The sequence below is a fragment of the Athene noctua genome, chromosome 7 (genome assembly GCF_965140245.1).
Source record: "Athene noctua chromosome 7, bAthNoc1.hap1.1, whole genome shotgun sequence".
NCBI classification, from domain to species: Eukaryota; Metazoa; Chordata; class Aves; order Strigiformes; family Strigidae; genus Athene; species Athene noctua.
The window spans coordinates 42,693,880-42,712,176 of record NC_134043.1 but is presented as its reverse complement, the minus strand read 5'-3'; the positions used below and the strand labels follow the sequence as shown (position 1 = coordinate 42,712,176).

The following is an 18,297-nucleotide window of genomic DNA, read 5'->3' as shown; positions in this document are numbered from 1 at the left end:
GTCAGTGCCAGCAAGGAGGGCCAAGCTGGGCCCATGCAGGCACTGCCATGGCTCCTCCTAGCTCCCTCCCCTCCACCCCCTGCACATGCTCCTTGCTGCCTCGGTTGTAGCGCAGAAGTGCAGTAAGGGGCTCTTCAGGAAAAGAGGGTAAAAAAATGAATGTGTAAAAATGTCAGCCTTGGGGGGTTTGTGCATGTGGTGAGGGTAAAGGAGAACAAATAGACAGACCTTTTGTCAACCCAGTCGGAAGATTTTGGGTTTACTGAATGGACCCAGAGTAAAGCTCTTGGGATGTGCTGGGTCCAAGACCACAGTCCCCTGCCAAATGTACAGCACTGCCTCATGGCAGTGGGTGCTCGGGCCTTGCTTGCCATTGCCCCTGGGGGCTCTGCACCCTGCTCTGCAGACCTGGATGGGTGGACAGCAGGTACCTCACCACTGCCCAGAGGTAGCACAGCACCCTCCAGGAACATGGTTCATGATGACATCGCTCAGAATGAATGCTTTGGGGTCAAGTCAGCAAAATGAAATAAAACTTCCAATTTGGAAGTGCCAAAGCTTTTTTCTTTGGTTAAGATGTCAAAGTAGATTGTTGCCACACTTGCACATCTCTGCTTTTGTCATGTCCCTTCAAAGAGAGAAAGAATCTTCTTATCCCAACTTGGAGGAAAGTAAATGTACAATCCCGGTTTTATTTCAAGGTGGGAATATGGATTTGTTTTTCATGTAATTGTTTATTCAGTAGTCCCTATAAAATAAACCTCATCTCCTCAGTATGAAAAGGGATTTTATGCCAAGACAACCCCAATTACAGTTTAGGATGTCTTGTTGATGTAAACATGCTTAATTGAAGGAATGAAGCAAGTTTTGCTGAACACATTGTCCTACTCCAGCATGGAGCATTCCTGAAGAACAGATAAAAACCTCCAGTCAACACAAAGTTCCTTGATACAAATACCCAGAGCAGTCCTTGCAGGTGGCTGAGCACTTGCAGGTCCTATTCACAGTAGTGGGAACAAAGGACCCTCTCACAACCCAAAAATTGGGTAACTTATGGAAAAAAATTTCAAGTGATGTTTAGTTGCCCATAACTGGACTCAGAATTTTGAAAGAGCTCTGGTGCAAACCAGGTGCCAGAAGAGGTGCATGAATTTTCAGGAAGACTCAGCAGAATGTGTTTTGGACACAAACAAAAATTCAGAAATTAAAGTAAAGCTGTCCTCAAAATCTGACCTCTGTGTCTTCTAATGCTTCCCATATGACTCTGAGTTGCCTCATTCCAGGAGGCAAACAAAACAGACAAGGGGTGCTTCATGACGACAACAGATCTTCCTCTTCCACTTGTCTTGATTTTGTCTTCGGGTTGATTACTTTCTTATTCTGTGGAGTTGCTTGGTCATGACTTCAAATGGCCTTACGAATATATACAAAGTGTCCAACTTAAGGACTCACATGTTGAAGGTTTAGCAGTTTTCTATCAGTATCAGCTTGATTTGTCCTGGCAGCCCATTTGTGCCACAGCCTAATAGCTTGGATGCCTTCAGGCTGACTTTTCCCTCTTTCTTTAAATCACGTGTTTTGAACTTCAAACTGTGCGCCGGTCTTGTAGGGAAGAAAATACTTTTTTTTTTACATTTTGCCATATTTAACAGCAACAGGGGTTTCTGAGGATTAGACATACAGGAAAGCAAATTAAGGGTTAAATCTAAGGCAGCAGTTATTTGTAAAGGTCAGAAGTTCTGATTGTCCCAACAGCTGAGCAAAACAAGTGTTAGGAGAAGACCAGCTCTGAGGTCTGATGCCATCTTTCTATCTCACCCACTGACAACTCTCAACACAAGTTGTACCTCATTTTCAGCCATCATGGAGAACAATCCTTTTATACTCCCTGCCCCCCCCCCCCCCCGCCCCGCCCCGCCCCCACTTTTTATGTTTGTTTTCTTGTTTTAGTAAAATACCAAAGTTTAGCCAATACTTGCTATGGTGTAGGCATCCATGATGAATAACAACAAACATGATGAGAAAATGAGAGGCTGTCCTTCCATGTCCAAGAGCGAGTGACTGCCTAGAAGCCCATGAGGCTACTGGTGGGCCAGCTGGTGGGTATCACGGCTGCCAGGACCGATATGCAGTGTAGTCTCGTGTTGGTGCATAGGATGGGTAACCCTTGTTCTTTTGGTATGGTGGATGCCGGGGAGTCATGTTCATGTAGTCACTCTGATGGTACATGCTCTTTTTGGATTTTTGCTGTGGAACAAGTTTGAAGAGAAGTGTGAAAACATTTCTGCAATTAGTCTGCCCCGCCTGGGGCAAACGTTCAAAAAGGGAGAAGAAGAAAGGGAACAGGCATCTTCTGAGCTAAGGGGTTTTGACTGTTAATAAGACCTGAGACAAGTTAATAATGTATTTGATTAATTTTTCCTTCTTTGAATTAACAAATTGTCTCACCCAACTCCCATATTAACTACTGACAGTTGTGGCCCTAGGTCCTGGTTCAGGGAAGCAGGCATATTTATAAAGCAGCCTCAGGTTTAAATACATTTACAAAAGAATTAGAACACATGTTCTCATAAAATAATCTATGGAATTTGCCAAACCTGAGTGTAAGTCTCCAGTTTATCTGCTGAGAGATTTACAGTATTAGTTCTCTGGGTAAAGGAATGCTGCAAACCCAGGATACGAGCTGCTAGCTCTCACCATCAATTCTCAGCTGTGGAATGACTCAGCAGAAGCCATACAGTCTGAGCAGTGAAGGCTGTCCTCATTTATTAGGATGAAAAAAGAAATTAGCTTAACTCAAACAGAGTAAGAGCAGGAAAAATCAGCCCCAGCTATGTGTATCACGGTTTACCCACCACGTACAGTAGTAACACACAATGTGTATGTTGTTCTGAGCCTTCCTTCAAGGGGCAAAAGAATCAGAGCTGATGTTAATCTTTTATCTGTCTTGCTATCCGGGCCTTAAAAATCTCATTTCTATTGTTGAATTCCTTATACTTGCCTTATAATTCCCCTGTGAGACAAGGCGGGATTCGTCTCTTTCAGAAATAAGAGTAGCAGAAGACAGGTGAAATAATCACAGAGGAAGTTTGTGGCTACAGCAGCATTTTGAACCTCTGACTGCTGCAGATTGCACACAAGGTTGGTGTTTTTGCATAGCTTAAGGCTTTATTGATCAGGGACTAGGTAAAGTGCTCCCATGCTTTTTCCTTAATACTGATCATACCTTCTTTTGCGATCTCCTTTTTACTGAAATTTCTTTCCTACATACATAAATATTTGCATATGCTGCAATATACTTGTGATGTTGTGGAACTGGAGGAGGTTTGCAAATGTGATGGCTGAATTATGCTGTACATGCAGAGTGGGGCAGTTACTATGAAACCTTTTATGCTTTTTTTATACCCATGTTATATATATTCCAGGTGTTGAAAGTAAGTTACATAGTGCTTAAGCCATGCAATGCCTGTAAATTATTGGATACAAAAGCTGTACCAGTATGTGTTCATCTCCAAAATATAGGATTTTTAATTCACCTAAGAGGTAATTTTGCATGACAGAAGGACATTGTGCTAGTGTGAGTGAATGCTGACTGTTACAGGATCAAAGACTGCTACTTCTGGAGACGACAGCAGTTTTTCTCCAGGGAAGGCAAAACTGTATGAACAAATCTTTAGCTGCTTTCAGGAATTCAAGCAAAACAGGCTTGCTGTGGCTGTCAACTATCGTATTTTAGGATCTTTTTCTATAATTCACCATGTCTTCCAGGCAGCTGTATTTACATTCAGCAACGCTAAATACATCCACACTCAAGAGTACATATTATCAGCGAAGCACCACCAGCAGTGATAGCAGCAGGTAAAAACTGATGCAGCAAACAGCACACATTGCAATGCAGCCTTGTCACTCCTGCTGGGAGCAGACATGTTAGTAGCAAAGTGTGTAGCCATTAGGTACCAAATGAATACAGGAGAGAGAAAATGGTTCAGATTGCAAATGATGGATCTGAAGCTACACTATCTCATCAGGGCACAGCCACTGTAGCACAGCACTGTAACACCAGCAGCTGTTTGCCTTAATCCTCTCAGCTCTCCTAGGAGTCAGCTTCTACAATAAAGCACAAAGAAGGACCACTTAACCTGACTTTGTGTTTCCTTATGGCAATGCTCCTTCTGATTGTTTTCTGTTAGAACTAGCCATATATTGAGCAAGTGTATTTTTGTGAAACACTTAACAGATCTCAAGCTTTAGCTAGCAGCCAGAGTGGCTTTCTGTATACATGCAACATTTAACCTATCATGGACTCTGGGCCCTTCATAAAGGCTACCTCGTAATGTGTTGAAAATTGCTATTTAATGACAAAGATACAGGGAAAAGGCAGAGTACAAGGAACAGAGTTCTCTATGGTCAATATTCAAGTCTTTCCCACATGGAATAAGTAGTGTAAATCAGCTCTGGGAGATCACAATCCTAAGAATTGCCTAGAAAGTTGTCCTGCTGCCTCTGCATCACACCTCACTCTGTTACTCCAGCAGGAAGAACTGGATGTGACCTCGGCCAGCCAACTCTCCAGAGAGATTAGAAAGCAAAAACAACAAGCCATAAGACTGTCTCAGCTTTCTTAGGGTTAATGTACAGAGGTAGATGAGGGACTGATGGGATCCTGGTGCTCCTATTCCCTTGCAGTCAAGCTGCCAGAAATAGTGGGTACTCGAGGGAACTGCTGGATAGGCACAAGTCATCAGTGCAGATGGTCTTAGGGCAACTGAGGGTTCCCTAAAGATTGTTTTACTGTTAGCTGAGCTCCTTCTGTCAGTGTAGTCTCAAGGGGGTTTGCCAGGAATGCTTGTAGTGCTAGATTTCCCTGACGGGGACAATTGGCAGAGCTAGAGACAGTGTCTTGGTGTTGCTGCAGGGCACTGCCAACACTGTGGCATTACAATGTGCTTTAGGACTTCACTGCAGGGTCCTGCCTGCCCACCTGGAGAGTATCTGGTGTTTCAATTCTTTTGAGGCATAGCATGGGTGTGCATATATACTGAAGTGAGGGGTAAACACGGCCTCAGAAATGAACGGGGGACAAAGAGCATACAGAGAAAAGGAAAAACAATAGTTTCTTACCCAGTAGTTAATAAAAACTGCAGTTATTAGCATACTGTAGAAAGCAAGAACTCCAGTCACTGCCACCATAATCCACAAAGGAGCTGCAGACTGAGGCTCTTGTGTTTGAATGGGTGTCTCTTTAAGGAAAAGAACAAAGAAAACTTTAATACATGAAAGCAAAAACCTCAATCTCTGCTTATTTACTCCTCGTTCCAATGCACCATCTATATTAATCATCATTTTAAGATGTCTGCTTCAGGGCATCAGGAGCAGGAATGTAGTTTTACCAGACAACCCAAGTTTTCTTTTCTTTTCTTTTTTTTGTGAAGGAAACAAACTGCCTCAGGCCATCATGTAGGGAATGTGTAGAAGGAGGATAGGCCTGGCCTACAGGGAATTTCCAGCTTACCTTTCACGTGAATGACCGTTCCGTTGCTCTTCTCATTGTAGACATATGGGGGTGGATACATGGCCTCGATTTTGCAGAAGTAGATGTCAGTTTGGTTGGCATTCATATTCCAAAGATTGAAGATGACTTTGTCCTTATCGTGAATCCCCTGGCAGTTAAATTCTTTATTTGAATTACTGCTAATTTTGGTCATGTTCCATGAAATAAAGCAAACTTCAACTGCACTGTCTGTTCCTTTGTGCAGGGAAGCTCGAAATTCCTTCCCCGTTCCATTGTATGTGTAGTTGCAGACTAGAGTTGCAGTTTTGTTAGCTACAATGAGCAAAGGACGCTGAGCCACTAAAATCTTGTTTTCTAGAAGGGAGGGGAGAAAGTGAGAAAAACACTTGTTTATAAAATACAGTATGAGACTTCAGAACCACACATCCTCCCGTGCAATTCTTCTCCATATCTCCTCTCCTCTGCTGACACCCCCTACTAGGGAGTACATAACCACCAAGCTGCAGAAGCAGTTTCTCACAGAAGCTCTTCTTGCAGGAAACCCCCTCTATATAAATAATTACACAGTCACTAGGGGAGACTGTGAGGTCAAGAGCGTTTTTCTTCAGAGTCAGAACACTAGTGCAGAAAGTAGTCCATGTGATTAAGATATAACGCCAGGGCTCAGAAGGCTACTTTGCGTCTGTGTGTGTGTGTATGTATATATATGAGGCCACCTTAGTCTATCATTTCCTTAGCAAGCAGTTTTCCTGGGGACATTATGGAGTGAAAATACTGTGAATTAAATGCTTAGTTTAGCAGTCAGGTAAGAGGATATTATTTATACATTTGCTTTTTAATCCAAGGACAGACTTGAAGAGTTTGCACATGGAATTTGCTGACCATTTCAAGGGTTTGGACCTTGGATAATAAGCGCTAAAAACATGAACTGCTATCATTTTAATGTAAAATAAGTAATTTCTCTAGCTAGCAGCTGCAGGAGATTCTTAATCTCTCAAAGGACTCAGGAGCTGACTAATTTGATGCTGCACTGGCACTTAGCACTTGAATGGCCTGCAAAAAAACATGTCACATGAAAGTATAATTCAATTTGGATTGACCAGACTGATACATAAACAGGAAATGTTTTCTGACACGTAGACCTCTGTGCTACAATCTGCCAAATCATGAAACACTGTAAGGACTATGCAGAAAGACAACTTCTTCCAAGAAAAATCATCATCATCAAATGAGGCCCTACTTACTTACTTACTCGTAAGAAAGAGGAAGGGAGTTTGGGCTTTTAAGCTAAGAACTTGCCAGAACTAAAGACAGCCCTTTTGTGTGTGTATATGATTGCATAAGTCTTCATGCAAGCTCAACTCATATGAGGTTTTAGTAGCCTTTTATAGATCCCTGAGAATTGCTGTGGTTGTAAAAATGACAACCGTCTCGTCCTCAAAATCTGCTGCAAAATCTATATTATTTCTACTTAATCCATGTGCTGAGACATAAAACAGGCTAGTAGTTGAAATGGAATGGGAAGGAGGACAGCTCCCAAATGCCCAGAAAACAAGTAGTTCACTGTGTTTAACAATATTTAGGACCAAATGACTACATTTAGTGTGCTCACACCTGCACAAGAAGATGGAGTACCCCAGCCTCTTGAGTAGGATACTCCTTTGGGAAGAACATGATCCAGGGAGTAAAGTCAACACAAAGAGATGCATGAGATGGCCAGGACTAGTGGTAGGGTGTGGGCAATAAAAACAACCCACAGCTAGCAGGTTCTCCAGTTACCAGCCCAACCCACAAAACTGCAGAAGTTGTTAGTTTTCACACTGAAAGTCTTGTTTACCAGTCTTTTCTTCTCATGAGAGCAGGAAGACATGGGGGAATGCTCTACTGCCTCATCTTTAGCAAAGAAACATGTAGTGCATCCTCCTTGTGTCTCTGTTCAACACAGCATGGGGGGTGGAGCAGAGCTCATCACGGCTCTGAAATCCCATGTTTGCAGGGAACCCAAACATTGTGACATTTTTTGTTTTGATGAAGGTTGAGCATTTCCAGGCTTTCCAGCAGAAGTAGACACAGATCTTGTAATCCTGGAATTGAGTGGCAGATTGATAACAGACAAGGCAGGTTTCTACATGAAGTGCTGCCTGTGGTGAATTTTCATTGAAATGAAGACATTTCAGCAAAATATTGCAGTTTCATCGAATCAGCATTTTCCGACAAAAGCTCTCACATAGGCTTATAAGGCATTCTAGTAAGGGGTGAGGTGTGGACTCCACCCCTTTAGACAAAGTATTTAATCATATTTTTGTTGCCCACAAAATTGACCTTTGGCCTAAGTGGCAATGCGCAAGTCTGCGGTAGAATTGCTCTACCTTTAGCACAGCAGAATTCTACACATCTCACTCGAGACAGAGCTAATCTTCTGATTTGCACAGCAGTAGTGCCCACCACTACATGCCAGATTGTCACCGGGACTGAATACACCTTCAGAAGAGACCTTTTCTGTCTTGGAGTTGACAACCAAAATAGGTATCCTAGCACAGACACTTGCAAACGCATTACACTTCAGAAAAATGCTTGCCTGTTTTTCACTGCAGGTACTTAGAGAAAACTAATGGATGTTTAGTGCTCAGTCTGATGAGATTTTTGCTATGGCCAGAGGAAAGACAAAGAACACTGAAAATCTCATCACTGTGGGACCACCTGCAAATGTTATTTAGACTCACCTTCAGACCCCAATGGCTTATCCCCACCTTTTGTTGTTGTCAATTAATCTGGATTCCTGATGTTTAATACATAGCTTCATGCCTTGAGCTCCACTATTTAACTACAACTTTGGACCATTTTTGTCCCTGCCATGATACTGTGCTAACTGGCAGCCAGTGTCTTTTGATACACTCACCTAAAAAAATAAGTTCCTTCAATCTATTTCCACCTCTTGGATTTATGGTCTAGTCCGTTTGCCTTGGCATGCAGCTGGGTGACGATAACCCAGCCCCATGCTGCTGCTGACACAATGCAGGGTGGCTGAGCAGTGGGAAAAAGTTTATTTGTGGATAAACCAAGACTTCTCCTACATGATTTAAGCTGAGCACCCAAATCTGTTTTCATAACGTGGCTCTACTAGTTCAAATCTAAATTGATTGAAGGAGATCTTTTGGGTTTCGTTCATAGGAAATAGTTAGTTGGGCAGCAATGCCAGCAGGGGCAAGGCAGGCTTACCCCTCAGGCATGTTAGACAGGCCCTGCTGTCATCCTCCTTCTCTGGGCTTGGATTATTTTGAATTGAAGAAAGTCAACCATGACAAAATATATTAGTTTCACAGGGAAAATGGAATAAGGCCAACCATCCCTTACTTCGCTTGTGATCTGAATAGGATTTGATTGTATCCTTAGTAGTATCTGGCCCATTCTGAGCAAACATGGGCTGAAGCCATTTTTGCCTTCCCAGAGACAGTTCTCCTAAGTGTCACTTTGGGTTTGTTAAAATGGTGAAACTCTGAAACATTTAGTATGTGTTTCCACTAGTGTATACTTTCCCCTAAACAGGGTTATGATTGCCATTTCCAGAGCTGTGTTCAGTCATGCCGCGTAGTAATAAATATCTATATCTTGGCCTTACCCAGCCAAGAAAATGGCAGTTATGAAAAATCATTGTCTACAGTTGCAAAAAGCTGTGAAGTCTAAAAATGTAAAATGATTTAAGTCAGTGTGCACAAGCTGCAAGCTTTCTTAGGATCTTAGGATTTATATGCAATGGTGTAGAAGATCTCTAAATGTTTGTTAAGCTTTTTTATACCTTATTTGTCATGGTAGACATTTGTTATAATTGTATGTGAGGTTTTTTTGCATCATGAAAAAAAATGCCATCCATATATAATATCCATAAAATACTGACTTTCTAATTGTGGACCCCTGCTGCAAGCAAAACTGCATTGAAGTTTTTTTTTTTTCTTGCTTTCTTATTTGCCAAGAAAGTGAAATAGAGACGACAAAGTACGGAAAATAACTATTTTGAGGTTTTTTTTTCCAGAACTTTCCATGAATCATCATCAGCTATTGGAAAAAATATTCTGCTAAAAATATTTTGTACTTTGCTCTCTTTCTTTTCCATGCCAGTTGACTTCAAGGAGCTATTTGCCAGAGCAAGGAATCTGGGATAAATTGCGATTTCTATAAGCACAGTAAAGAAATGGCTCACAAGTCCCTGGGAGGATAGGGGAAAACCTGAAAGGACTTTATTTAATCCACAAATAGACAGACACACAGCTATGTTATAAACAAAGCTATTCCGTTTTTGCTGCTGCTGGTCTGTTGTTCAAATTACCCTTACTCTTCTTTCCTAGGTACAAGGGTCTTCCTCTTCTACTTTGGTTTTAGGTCACCCAGCTCTGTGACCTATGTGCAGCTGGAGGGATCTGCCCCTTCCAGCCGTTATAGACTTGCTTTCCGCTCATCTTTCCTACTTTGGTGCGAGTACTGGAGGAAGCATAGTACTACATAAAGCCCAGGTGACACTCTTCGCTTTTAATCAAAGCCATTCTGAGCACAGGCGGTTTTCTTGTCAATTTTTTTTGTTTTGTTTTTGTTTTTTGTTTTTTGTTTGTTTGTTTTTTGTTTGTTTTTTTAATGAGAATTTGTTGATGTCATCCTAATCTCAGCTAACCTCGCCTCATACATCTTCTGCATTCGGGTAACCTTGGTGGGTTAGAGGTTGATTTTAACACCTAGCGACCATAAGCCAGAAGGTTATGCAGGCAGTAAAAAGATGAGGTCATTTGCGGTACGCTGTAGTGGGAACCTGTTTTACATTACTTATTTCATACATACACGGGACTGGCAACTTGATCTAGCTGCCTCTCTGACAGACCATAGCAAGGTAATTATTTAGTCAACAAAATGGGGAGGAAGACAAACTTTGTAAATGTTAGTGTTTCTGAAAAAGAACAAACTGTTCTTTTAAGTCCCTTCTGATTCAGACTCAACCTGCACCACTCACTGGTACAGTCTAACGACAGCAGAATGGGACAAATTCTGTTGTCTTCCCCAAAACAAAATACCTGAGGCATATAATACACTTTATGGCTGGAAGAAGTCCTGCAGGGTTTTGACCTGCCTTAATGTTTTCCATGTACTAAGGATCAATCATCTCAATTGAAATGAAGAGGTGGAGAAAAGGTATGGGAAAAAGATGAGAGCCCTGAGAAGCAAGTGACCTCATGTGCTTCTCTTCAAGAAGTTGAACAGTCTCAGTGATGCTATTGGAGAAACTCGAGTTCTTCATGCAAAGCAAGTGTATAAATGTTTATAGAGTCAGGGCATCACCCCGGTGTCTGGTAACCACACACTATATTTTATTTTGTTGCAATTCAAAAGAGTTGCTTAAAAGCTGTTCACACCTCATGGAAATGTTTTTAAAACTGTTAACCCACTGCTGATACTTATCCCCTCCTGGAATCAGTGTCTTCTCTGACAACCCAGGGGCCCGCTGTGGAAATAATTATGATACTGCAAACACATAATTATAAACATGGGAAAAGGACAAGGAAGAAAAAGCCTATGACCTCTTAAAGAAATGTAGATCATGGTGTTATGCAAATTACAATGCCTTCTCTGAGGAAAAGAGTTATAGAAAAGCAAGGCAGAAATAAGGAAAAAATAGATTCAGTTGTATCTCTCGTATAAGAAAAAGCAACTCTATAAAGATGTTCTATACGTTAAAAGTTTTGTCTTGGAAAACAGATTTTTGTTCCTATCTGTAACTTCCCTGTAAAATACAAAACACTGATATTTAATGGAGAAGACCCAATAACAACAGTTTACAGGCCAGTGGTTTGAAAAATTATCTGTCTCCAGATTACGTTAGCAAAAGCCATCATCCCTTGCACTGCTTTGCATTTTGATGTACCCTTTGGAAAGATGTGTTAACTCTCAACGTACAAACAGTCCATCAGCAAGGCAACACTAAGAAAAAATACCCTCAGCCACAACTGAAGGTTCAGAAAGATTCAGAAAGACTCAGGATTTCAAAATCACAAATGGATATTTTTTGTTGTTGAAGATCTTTTCACAAAGAAGCTAGATATCTAGTAAGTATTAATAAACTACTAAACAATGCAAAAATCAGAAACTCGGCAATTCCCGTCCTCCCGTCTTTGAGCTCAGTAAGCAGCTCTGCTTTTGGTCCCTTTATTTGCTAGTGCTGTGAGGATGCGGGCGGGCTCAGCCCTGCAGTCCATCACACCCAGCCAGGCCATGGTGGGACCTGGAGTTGCACAGGGGACCTTGGGGTGGTTGAGAGGCTGCCCCAAGGCAGGCACTGGCACCAGGTCTGCTCAGTCCCTGTGCCCCCCAAGAAGGCACTTGTGGGCAAAATTTGTAAAGCCCAGGTGGAAGGTGAAATAAACCCTCCCTTATCTATGCATGCAGTTTCCAAATGCATCTAAAGAGAAGTCAAATTAAATGAAAGCTCTTGGGTCTTATCTTAGAGGGCTACCTGTGGCTGGAAAAAAAAATCAGCCTCTAAGTTACATCAAGTTGATCCTTGTGCAGTCTTAGCAGCATGCTCTCTCTCTCCCCATTCATCCAAACACAGAATAATTTGTGCAAGATTAATTCAAAGCCATACTAGACCTTCTCCCCCCCCTAATGCTCAAAGTGAGGAAAAATAGTGGAAAGGACTGAAATGGCGGGGGGTTGTTACCTGTTACATCAGCAGTGGGGATGAAGCAGAGCACCACGAGGATCCCCGGGAGCATGGTGCTGATGGTGGGCCCGCTGCCTTGTCCCCACCCCCTGCAGGCACTGCCACCTCTCCCAGGGTGGTACCAGCCTTCCTTCCCTGCGGGGCCAGGCTGCACACTCGCTTGCTCACACTTCTCTCCTCCTCCCTCCGCAGCACATGATGCACAGGCGGGTGAAACCACTGTAATGGCAAGGCTTGAACAGGAAGTTAAATTGTTTGATGACTTGAGCCTTAGGAAGTTGCCTCTGCAAAGCTCAGTAACGCCTAAAAGTCAGTGGAAACCTGCCTTTCAAAAATAGGGACTCTGGTCGCTGTTTTGCACGATGTGTGCTTGTGTCTGGGGCTTCCCAAATGGACTTCCCTAGGGCTGCAGCACTGTTTCTCCACCAGAATAGATGTACGCTGTTCCCCGTGGGAGAAGCAAACAGCATCTTCCAAGTTCCTGGTGGCTAAACCTGGCCCCTCAGGAAGTTGTGTGCTCGGGAACCTCCATCTCTCCTCTCTCCTAGGAGCAGAAACCTTCCTCTCTCAGCCTGCCGGCTGCTTCTGCCTGTCCTCCCAGCCCCTGAGAACACTGATGTATTTTGGCAGTAGATAATCTAGGTTTGTTCATTTTCATTTTTCTGCATCTGCTTGCCACCTAATAAATGCAGACCAAGCAACGCATGAAATTGTGATCTAGTACACCTTCCCTTTTTGAAAAAAATCCCAAGTTACAAATGAGCGCAACTGTAATCCAATTGACATCTAAATAAAAGGAGCATGCAGCAAGCACACTTCTCAATTAGTGCTTTCACTGGAAGTCTTCTTATTGAAGAAGGTTTTTGTCTTCATCTCACCTGGTAAATGCGCACTCTTCTTTGCTCTGCAAGCTCAGTGTCACCTCTCCCCTTGAAACAGCAGGATCGTGAGAGCCAGTTAATGGCATTTCTAACTGCCAGGAACTCTGGTTATTAACTATTGACTTTTGTCCATCAGAGTAGAACTATTTAACTGTATCAGTGTCTATCATTATCTGTGATTTGAGAGAAAAGGGGAGGTGTTTAGCAGGAAGACATTCAAGAAAATTGGGCTGTTGTAGAAAGGGATGAAGAGCCATGAGTAGTTCTGCCTTTTCCCTCAGTATCTGAGGTCTTTAGGCCATGTTTTATCAGAAATTACATATGCAATCAAAGAGAAGCTTTAGCTGAGACATCCATTTGCAGTCTAGGAATTCTAACAATTTTATTTTGTTTTGTAATCAGTGTAAATTTCCTGCAATACGGAAAGTTTTGGGATTTCCTTGTACTTAAAAAATAAAAAGGAGAAAGACGTCAGATTCTCTCTTTCTTAGCCTCCTTTTGTGGTTTCTAGATAAATATCCTGAAACCATATGAGTGTACCTGCAGTTATCAATGAAATAGTCTCAGCTTAAACTGAAGGGAGAATCCCTCAACAAAGTTACAAAATTTAGTAACTTTTTGCTGAACTGCCCTGTCTTGGAGATGAAAGCCACTGTTGCCAGGTAACTGAGCCTACCCATTTATCAAGCCTGCTGCACACTTCTGCATCCTGGCTGTCAAATGCTTTCTGTATTTGGGATGTGGACTGGAAATGCACAGGGGGTACATTCCCACCTCATCACAGAATTAGCAGAGTATATTGTTGAGAGCGAGCCACTGCCACTAACAAAAACCAAGATGGAACAGTGTGCACTGTCTTCAGTGTGGCCATGAACATTTATTCTCTTCCATCCCTTATTGCTCCTCGTCTGCCTCTCCCATGGTAAGGACAGACCAAGGAACTTATTGCAAACAGGTACTGGGTTGGTGGAATAGAGGAGAGGGAAGAGGAGCCACTGAGAAATTATCCACTGTGGCCCTAGAGACCAACCTGTGATGTATCATTTCCCTCTGTGCTGACAAACAGTGGTACCAGTATTGCCCTTTCCAGAACCTCTGGAAAGGTCATGATTTTGGTTTTGCCTAATGGTTTCCTCTTTGATCCCTGGAGTAAGTAAGGATTTTTTATTTTTTTTTTCCCTCCCAAAATAGCTCTTGGCTCATCTGCACTTCTTGGTTTTCTAGGATTTTAAAAAAGTACACATCATCACTGTGTTCCAGAGGGTATGGCTCCTTTCCTTCTCCAAGTTGCAGCTCTTGCTCTAATTTAAACTGTTCATTTCCAATCACTTAGATACCTGACTTTGTCACTTCACATCTATGGTCTTTTTCTGTTGCCAAAGTTATTGTGAGGGTAGCGAAAAAGATATTATGGCTTTCAGCGAGCTGTCTTGCACTTAGGACAAACCACATAAAAGTTTATTTAGGAAAAAAAAAAACCAAAATTGAAAATGTCCCCTGATATGCCCTCACTCTTAAGTTTTTGTTATTTTTGCATTTAAGTATCTCTTCTGCTATACCTTGAGCATTATCAAGGGTGTTCTGCAGTAACACTAATTCAGGCACCATTCACTCCTATTCTTACCCCATTTTCCATTCAGATTTCAGTCTGTTGAGTCTGTCTGTACGCTGGCAGGCAGGCTCTGCTTGCTGTCACAGCAATGGAAATCCAGACTAACAGTATAATTTCAGTGGAGCTAGAGCTGTGAGAGCACTGAAAGAGCTAAAAATGCAATTTGGCCTTGTTGAGAAAAAAGAAGCTTTCATCCCATCACAAAATGACTGGAATTGCAGTTCAAGAGAAGTAAATGAGAGGTTTGTAAATAGGTTTTCAGGGTACGTAAGAATCTAGACTGTGGGCTTGGACTTTTTACTCATCACAGTATGTAAATAAAATAACAGTCCACGTATTTGGTTGTAGCTTTTCATTCCTACTATTAGAAAAGCAAGCACTGACAGGAGATATGACCAGAGTTTTAGAGAAATACTGATATGATCTAGTACGGTTTCTCAGAGGATTATCTGGATATCTTTAAAAGAGTTCCAAGAAATCCCAAGCAGGCTGCCAGTTTGCCTTTATCTTAAAGAATGAGGAAGCAGTGACCCCCGTGTCCTGAGCCAAATGTTTAGCTGTTAAAGTAAAAAAAGAGATTCCAAATTTGTTGTGATTAAGAGGATAGTTTAGACACTCATTTTAAAATAAATGGAGTCTCCCTTCAATCACTGGAAGTTGTATAGTGTCATAATTGTTCCCAATACTCCTGTTCTCAGGCAATTAAAAAGAGTAATTGGTATATACCATCATCCACTTATTCCTGAAGATTCCAGTCTAATAGGAGAACAGTAGGTCACCAAAATTCCCAATTAACTACTATAGAATTAACTTTGAATTCTCTGGACTATGCTGCAACTCCATATAAAGGTGATATTTAACAGTTGTCTGAATCTTCCTCTCCTTCCCCACCATGAGGAATCATATACACAGACCTTGAAGAAGTAGCCTGGGTAGGCTTTATTCTCTTTGTTCTGCATGCTTCTATGTTGTCAAGAAAATGCTTTCTTTCCTACAACTAAAAATCTTAAAACATCTTTATTCTTCCGTTGCTGCTGCAAGTAATGATTTGTTATGCATCCTTGGTACAGATGGAAGGTTGATTCCTCCACATATTTACTACAGGGAGAATGTGCTTTAACTAGCTGCTGTAGAGATGCAGAAGTGGGGTGGCAAAAAGAGTTGACCAAATAGTCATGCTATTTCTAACTAGGGAGACAATGAATGATCTATGTTACTCACCTCCCACTGTGACCAGTAAGTAACTCTAAGAGTTATGTTGCATTTGTCATCTGAAGCACTTCATAAGGTTACATGTTATTATTTTCACTTTACAGATGGGGAATGGAATCACAGCAAGGTGAAGAGATATGACCGAGGACATACCCCAGGTTAGTGGCAGAGCTAGGAACCACTACAAGTAGCCCAGTGCTCTCCAGTTTCCAAGCTCTGATCGGCTTTCTGACAGCCTCCATTCTATGTTGTTGTTTCCCATGCACACCCATGAATTTTCACTGTTGTGAGTCTTTTCACACCCTTCTTTCTGTGAATCCAGATGCTCTCATACCACAACTATCACACTTAGAAGAGAAAATTAATATACTCTTTTGGAGGGAATTTTAAGTTGGTTTTCTGTACCTTAAAATATTACAACTGGTGTCTGGTACATAGGAACCTTCCAGAGCCAGAGCTTAATATGACATGTCACAGTGGAAAGGGAGTTTTCTTTTTTGGAAAGATGTGAAATTTTTGTTTCCAGCCCTCAAGATAGCAGCCTATAAATGTGTCACTAATGTAAGACTAAGCGGTACCATCAAACACGTATATATGCGAGAGAGCTTGAGGGAAGCCTTACATATTTGAGGAAAGAAACATTTCCCTGACAGGCTGATTAGTTTTAATGCCAATAGCTGGAAGCTGTTCATTAGTGTTTGTTGGGCAAGGGGCAGGAGTTCACACATGTACATTCCTGGCTCTTTTCAAGTTAAAAATCTCATCCAAGTTTCAAAGTTGTAACCATTTCTTCTGGCTGTACCTAGTCATAGTCTGGACTGTTACAAGTCTAAAAGGAGGTGCATTAATGTGTGGAAAGGGAATGGCTCAAAGCTGCATGATTAGCTCCATCTATCACCTGCCTGTAATATGACATATGCCTGCTGCTTCATTAGAGGTCACATGTTTAGGTAGAAACACCTGAAATGGTGTATGTACACACCAGTGGTGTATGAATGAGTATGTATATGCTAAATATTCCACAATAAATGAGTTTTCAGATTAAGGTTAGAGGGAGAATAATTTCTGTTAACTGCCCTGCCTGCTCCTTGTTTCTCCTGGGTAGAAAAAGTGAGCGAGACCCCTGCATGTTACCATTGAAGGTGACAAAATTGTTTCAGTTTACTTCAGTTGAGGACCTGATGCTTGGGAATGGTAGAGCATAGAGACCCTGGAAAAATAATCCTTAGCTCTCTTAGCCTCTGTTTTAGAGCTGCTTCTAGGCAACTGGAGGGAGCTGGCCTAGCTCACCCATTTCTGCAGTGAATGACAGGCCAGTAATCTGTCCTTCCTAAGGAGAGGAGTATGGGAAAAGTTGGAAAATAGCCAGCAAAGACATGAAGGATATGGCAACAAAGCAGTGGTGTCCTGTGCATGAGGGTGTTCAGAATGCCTCATTCTTTAAGGAGGAGAGAATTTGTTTCCCTCGCCTTTATCCTGCTGAAAATAAAAGATCTGAATGAGCACTTCAGGAATATTACAAGCAATTTTAAATAAGAGGAAGCATCTTGCAAAGAAGACCTAAAAATCTTGAGGAGAAAAATTCAGAATTCAGCTTTGTGCAAAAAGACAGCTTCAAGACTTGGCTGTCTACAAGTTTGTCCAGAGAAGTTACATAGATCCCTAAATATCAATAACAAGAATTCTGTCTGATAGAGCTGTGTTTTCTTATCTGAGTGCAAGGTGGAGTGTCATGGGTCCTGCAAGGTCTGAGGGTCTGCAGACAGCTGCTGAGGGAGGAGGGTCTTCTGAAGCGGTGCTCAATGGCTGTCACATAGAGCAGGAGTCTAAGCCTGGGAGGTTCACATCCAGTATGAACTGCCTGGAGTTGGCTAGTCTGCCAACTGTGCCAGCATTTCCTTTCGGAGGGAAATAATTGACCAAAATTGTTGCTGCCAAAAGCAGCACGTGAGCAGTACGGATAATCAGGAAACCAGAGCCCTGAGGTGAAATAAGAATGAAATCAAACTGACAGTGTAGACGCTTGAGTCACTTGGCAAACATTACCCATAGTAAGAGAATGCTGTAGCTGGGGTGTTCAGGGAATTGTCTGCATTGCCTTTGTTTGTAGGGAACAATCTGCATAGCCTGTGTTTACAGGTAAAGCCTTAGCTAGAGAAAACACTTCCACCTCCACTGGGTTCAGCAGAACCAGGACAGCCCAGGCTCAGCTCAGAATATTAGGTTTTAAGGCTGTCATCATCAGGCCCACTTCAAAAATCTTTAACTCTTTCACTTTGTCATTGTTGTGTTACTCTTTGTCTCACCCAGATGCTACATTTTATAACGACGGTAGTAGTGCTATTGGCAGGGTACATGTACGGTGAAGGACCGTCCA

At 42.0% G+C, this 18,297-nt stretch overlaps 1 protein-coding gene across 1 annotated transcript; it reads right to left on the bottom strand.

Moving 5' to 3' along the window:
• Window positions 1-2,106: 2,106 nt before the first annotated feature.
• CD28 (CD28 molecule) lies at window positions 2,107-12,282 on the bottom strand. The gene is made up of 4 exons (XM_074911196.1): window positions 12,213-12,282; window positions 5,513-5,866; window positions 5,122-5,240; window positions 2,107-2,247 (listed from the first exon to the last, which is right to left on the bottom strand). Exons 1-4 carry the CDS (start codon window positions 12,265-12,267, stop codon window positions 2,107-2,109), a joined length of 669 nt encoding a protein of 222 aa, XP_074767297.1. The 5' UTR covers window positions 12,268-12,282.
• Between the last annotated feature and the right edge of the window lie 6,015 nt (window positions 12,283-18,297).

Coding starts and splice junctions, on each gene's coding strand:
- CD28 (XM_074911196.1), bottom strand. CDS start 12,267: ATGCTCCCGGGGATCCTCGTGGTGCTCTGCTTCATCCCCACTGCTGAT. Junction 5,241..5,512: donor AACGGTCATTCACGTGAAAG/GTAAGCTGGAAA, acceptor TTTTCCTTAAAG/AGACACCCATTCAAACACAA. Junction 2,248..5,121: donor CAGTTTTTATTAACTACTGG/GTAAGAAACTAT, acceptor CTTGTTCCACAG/CAAAAATCCAAAAAGAGCAT.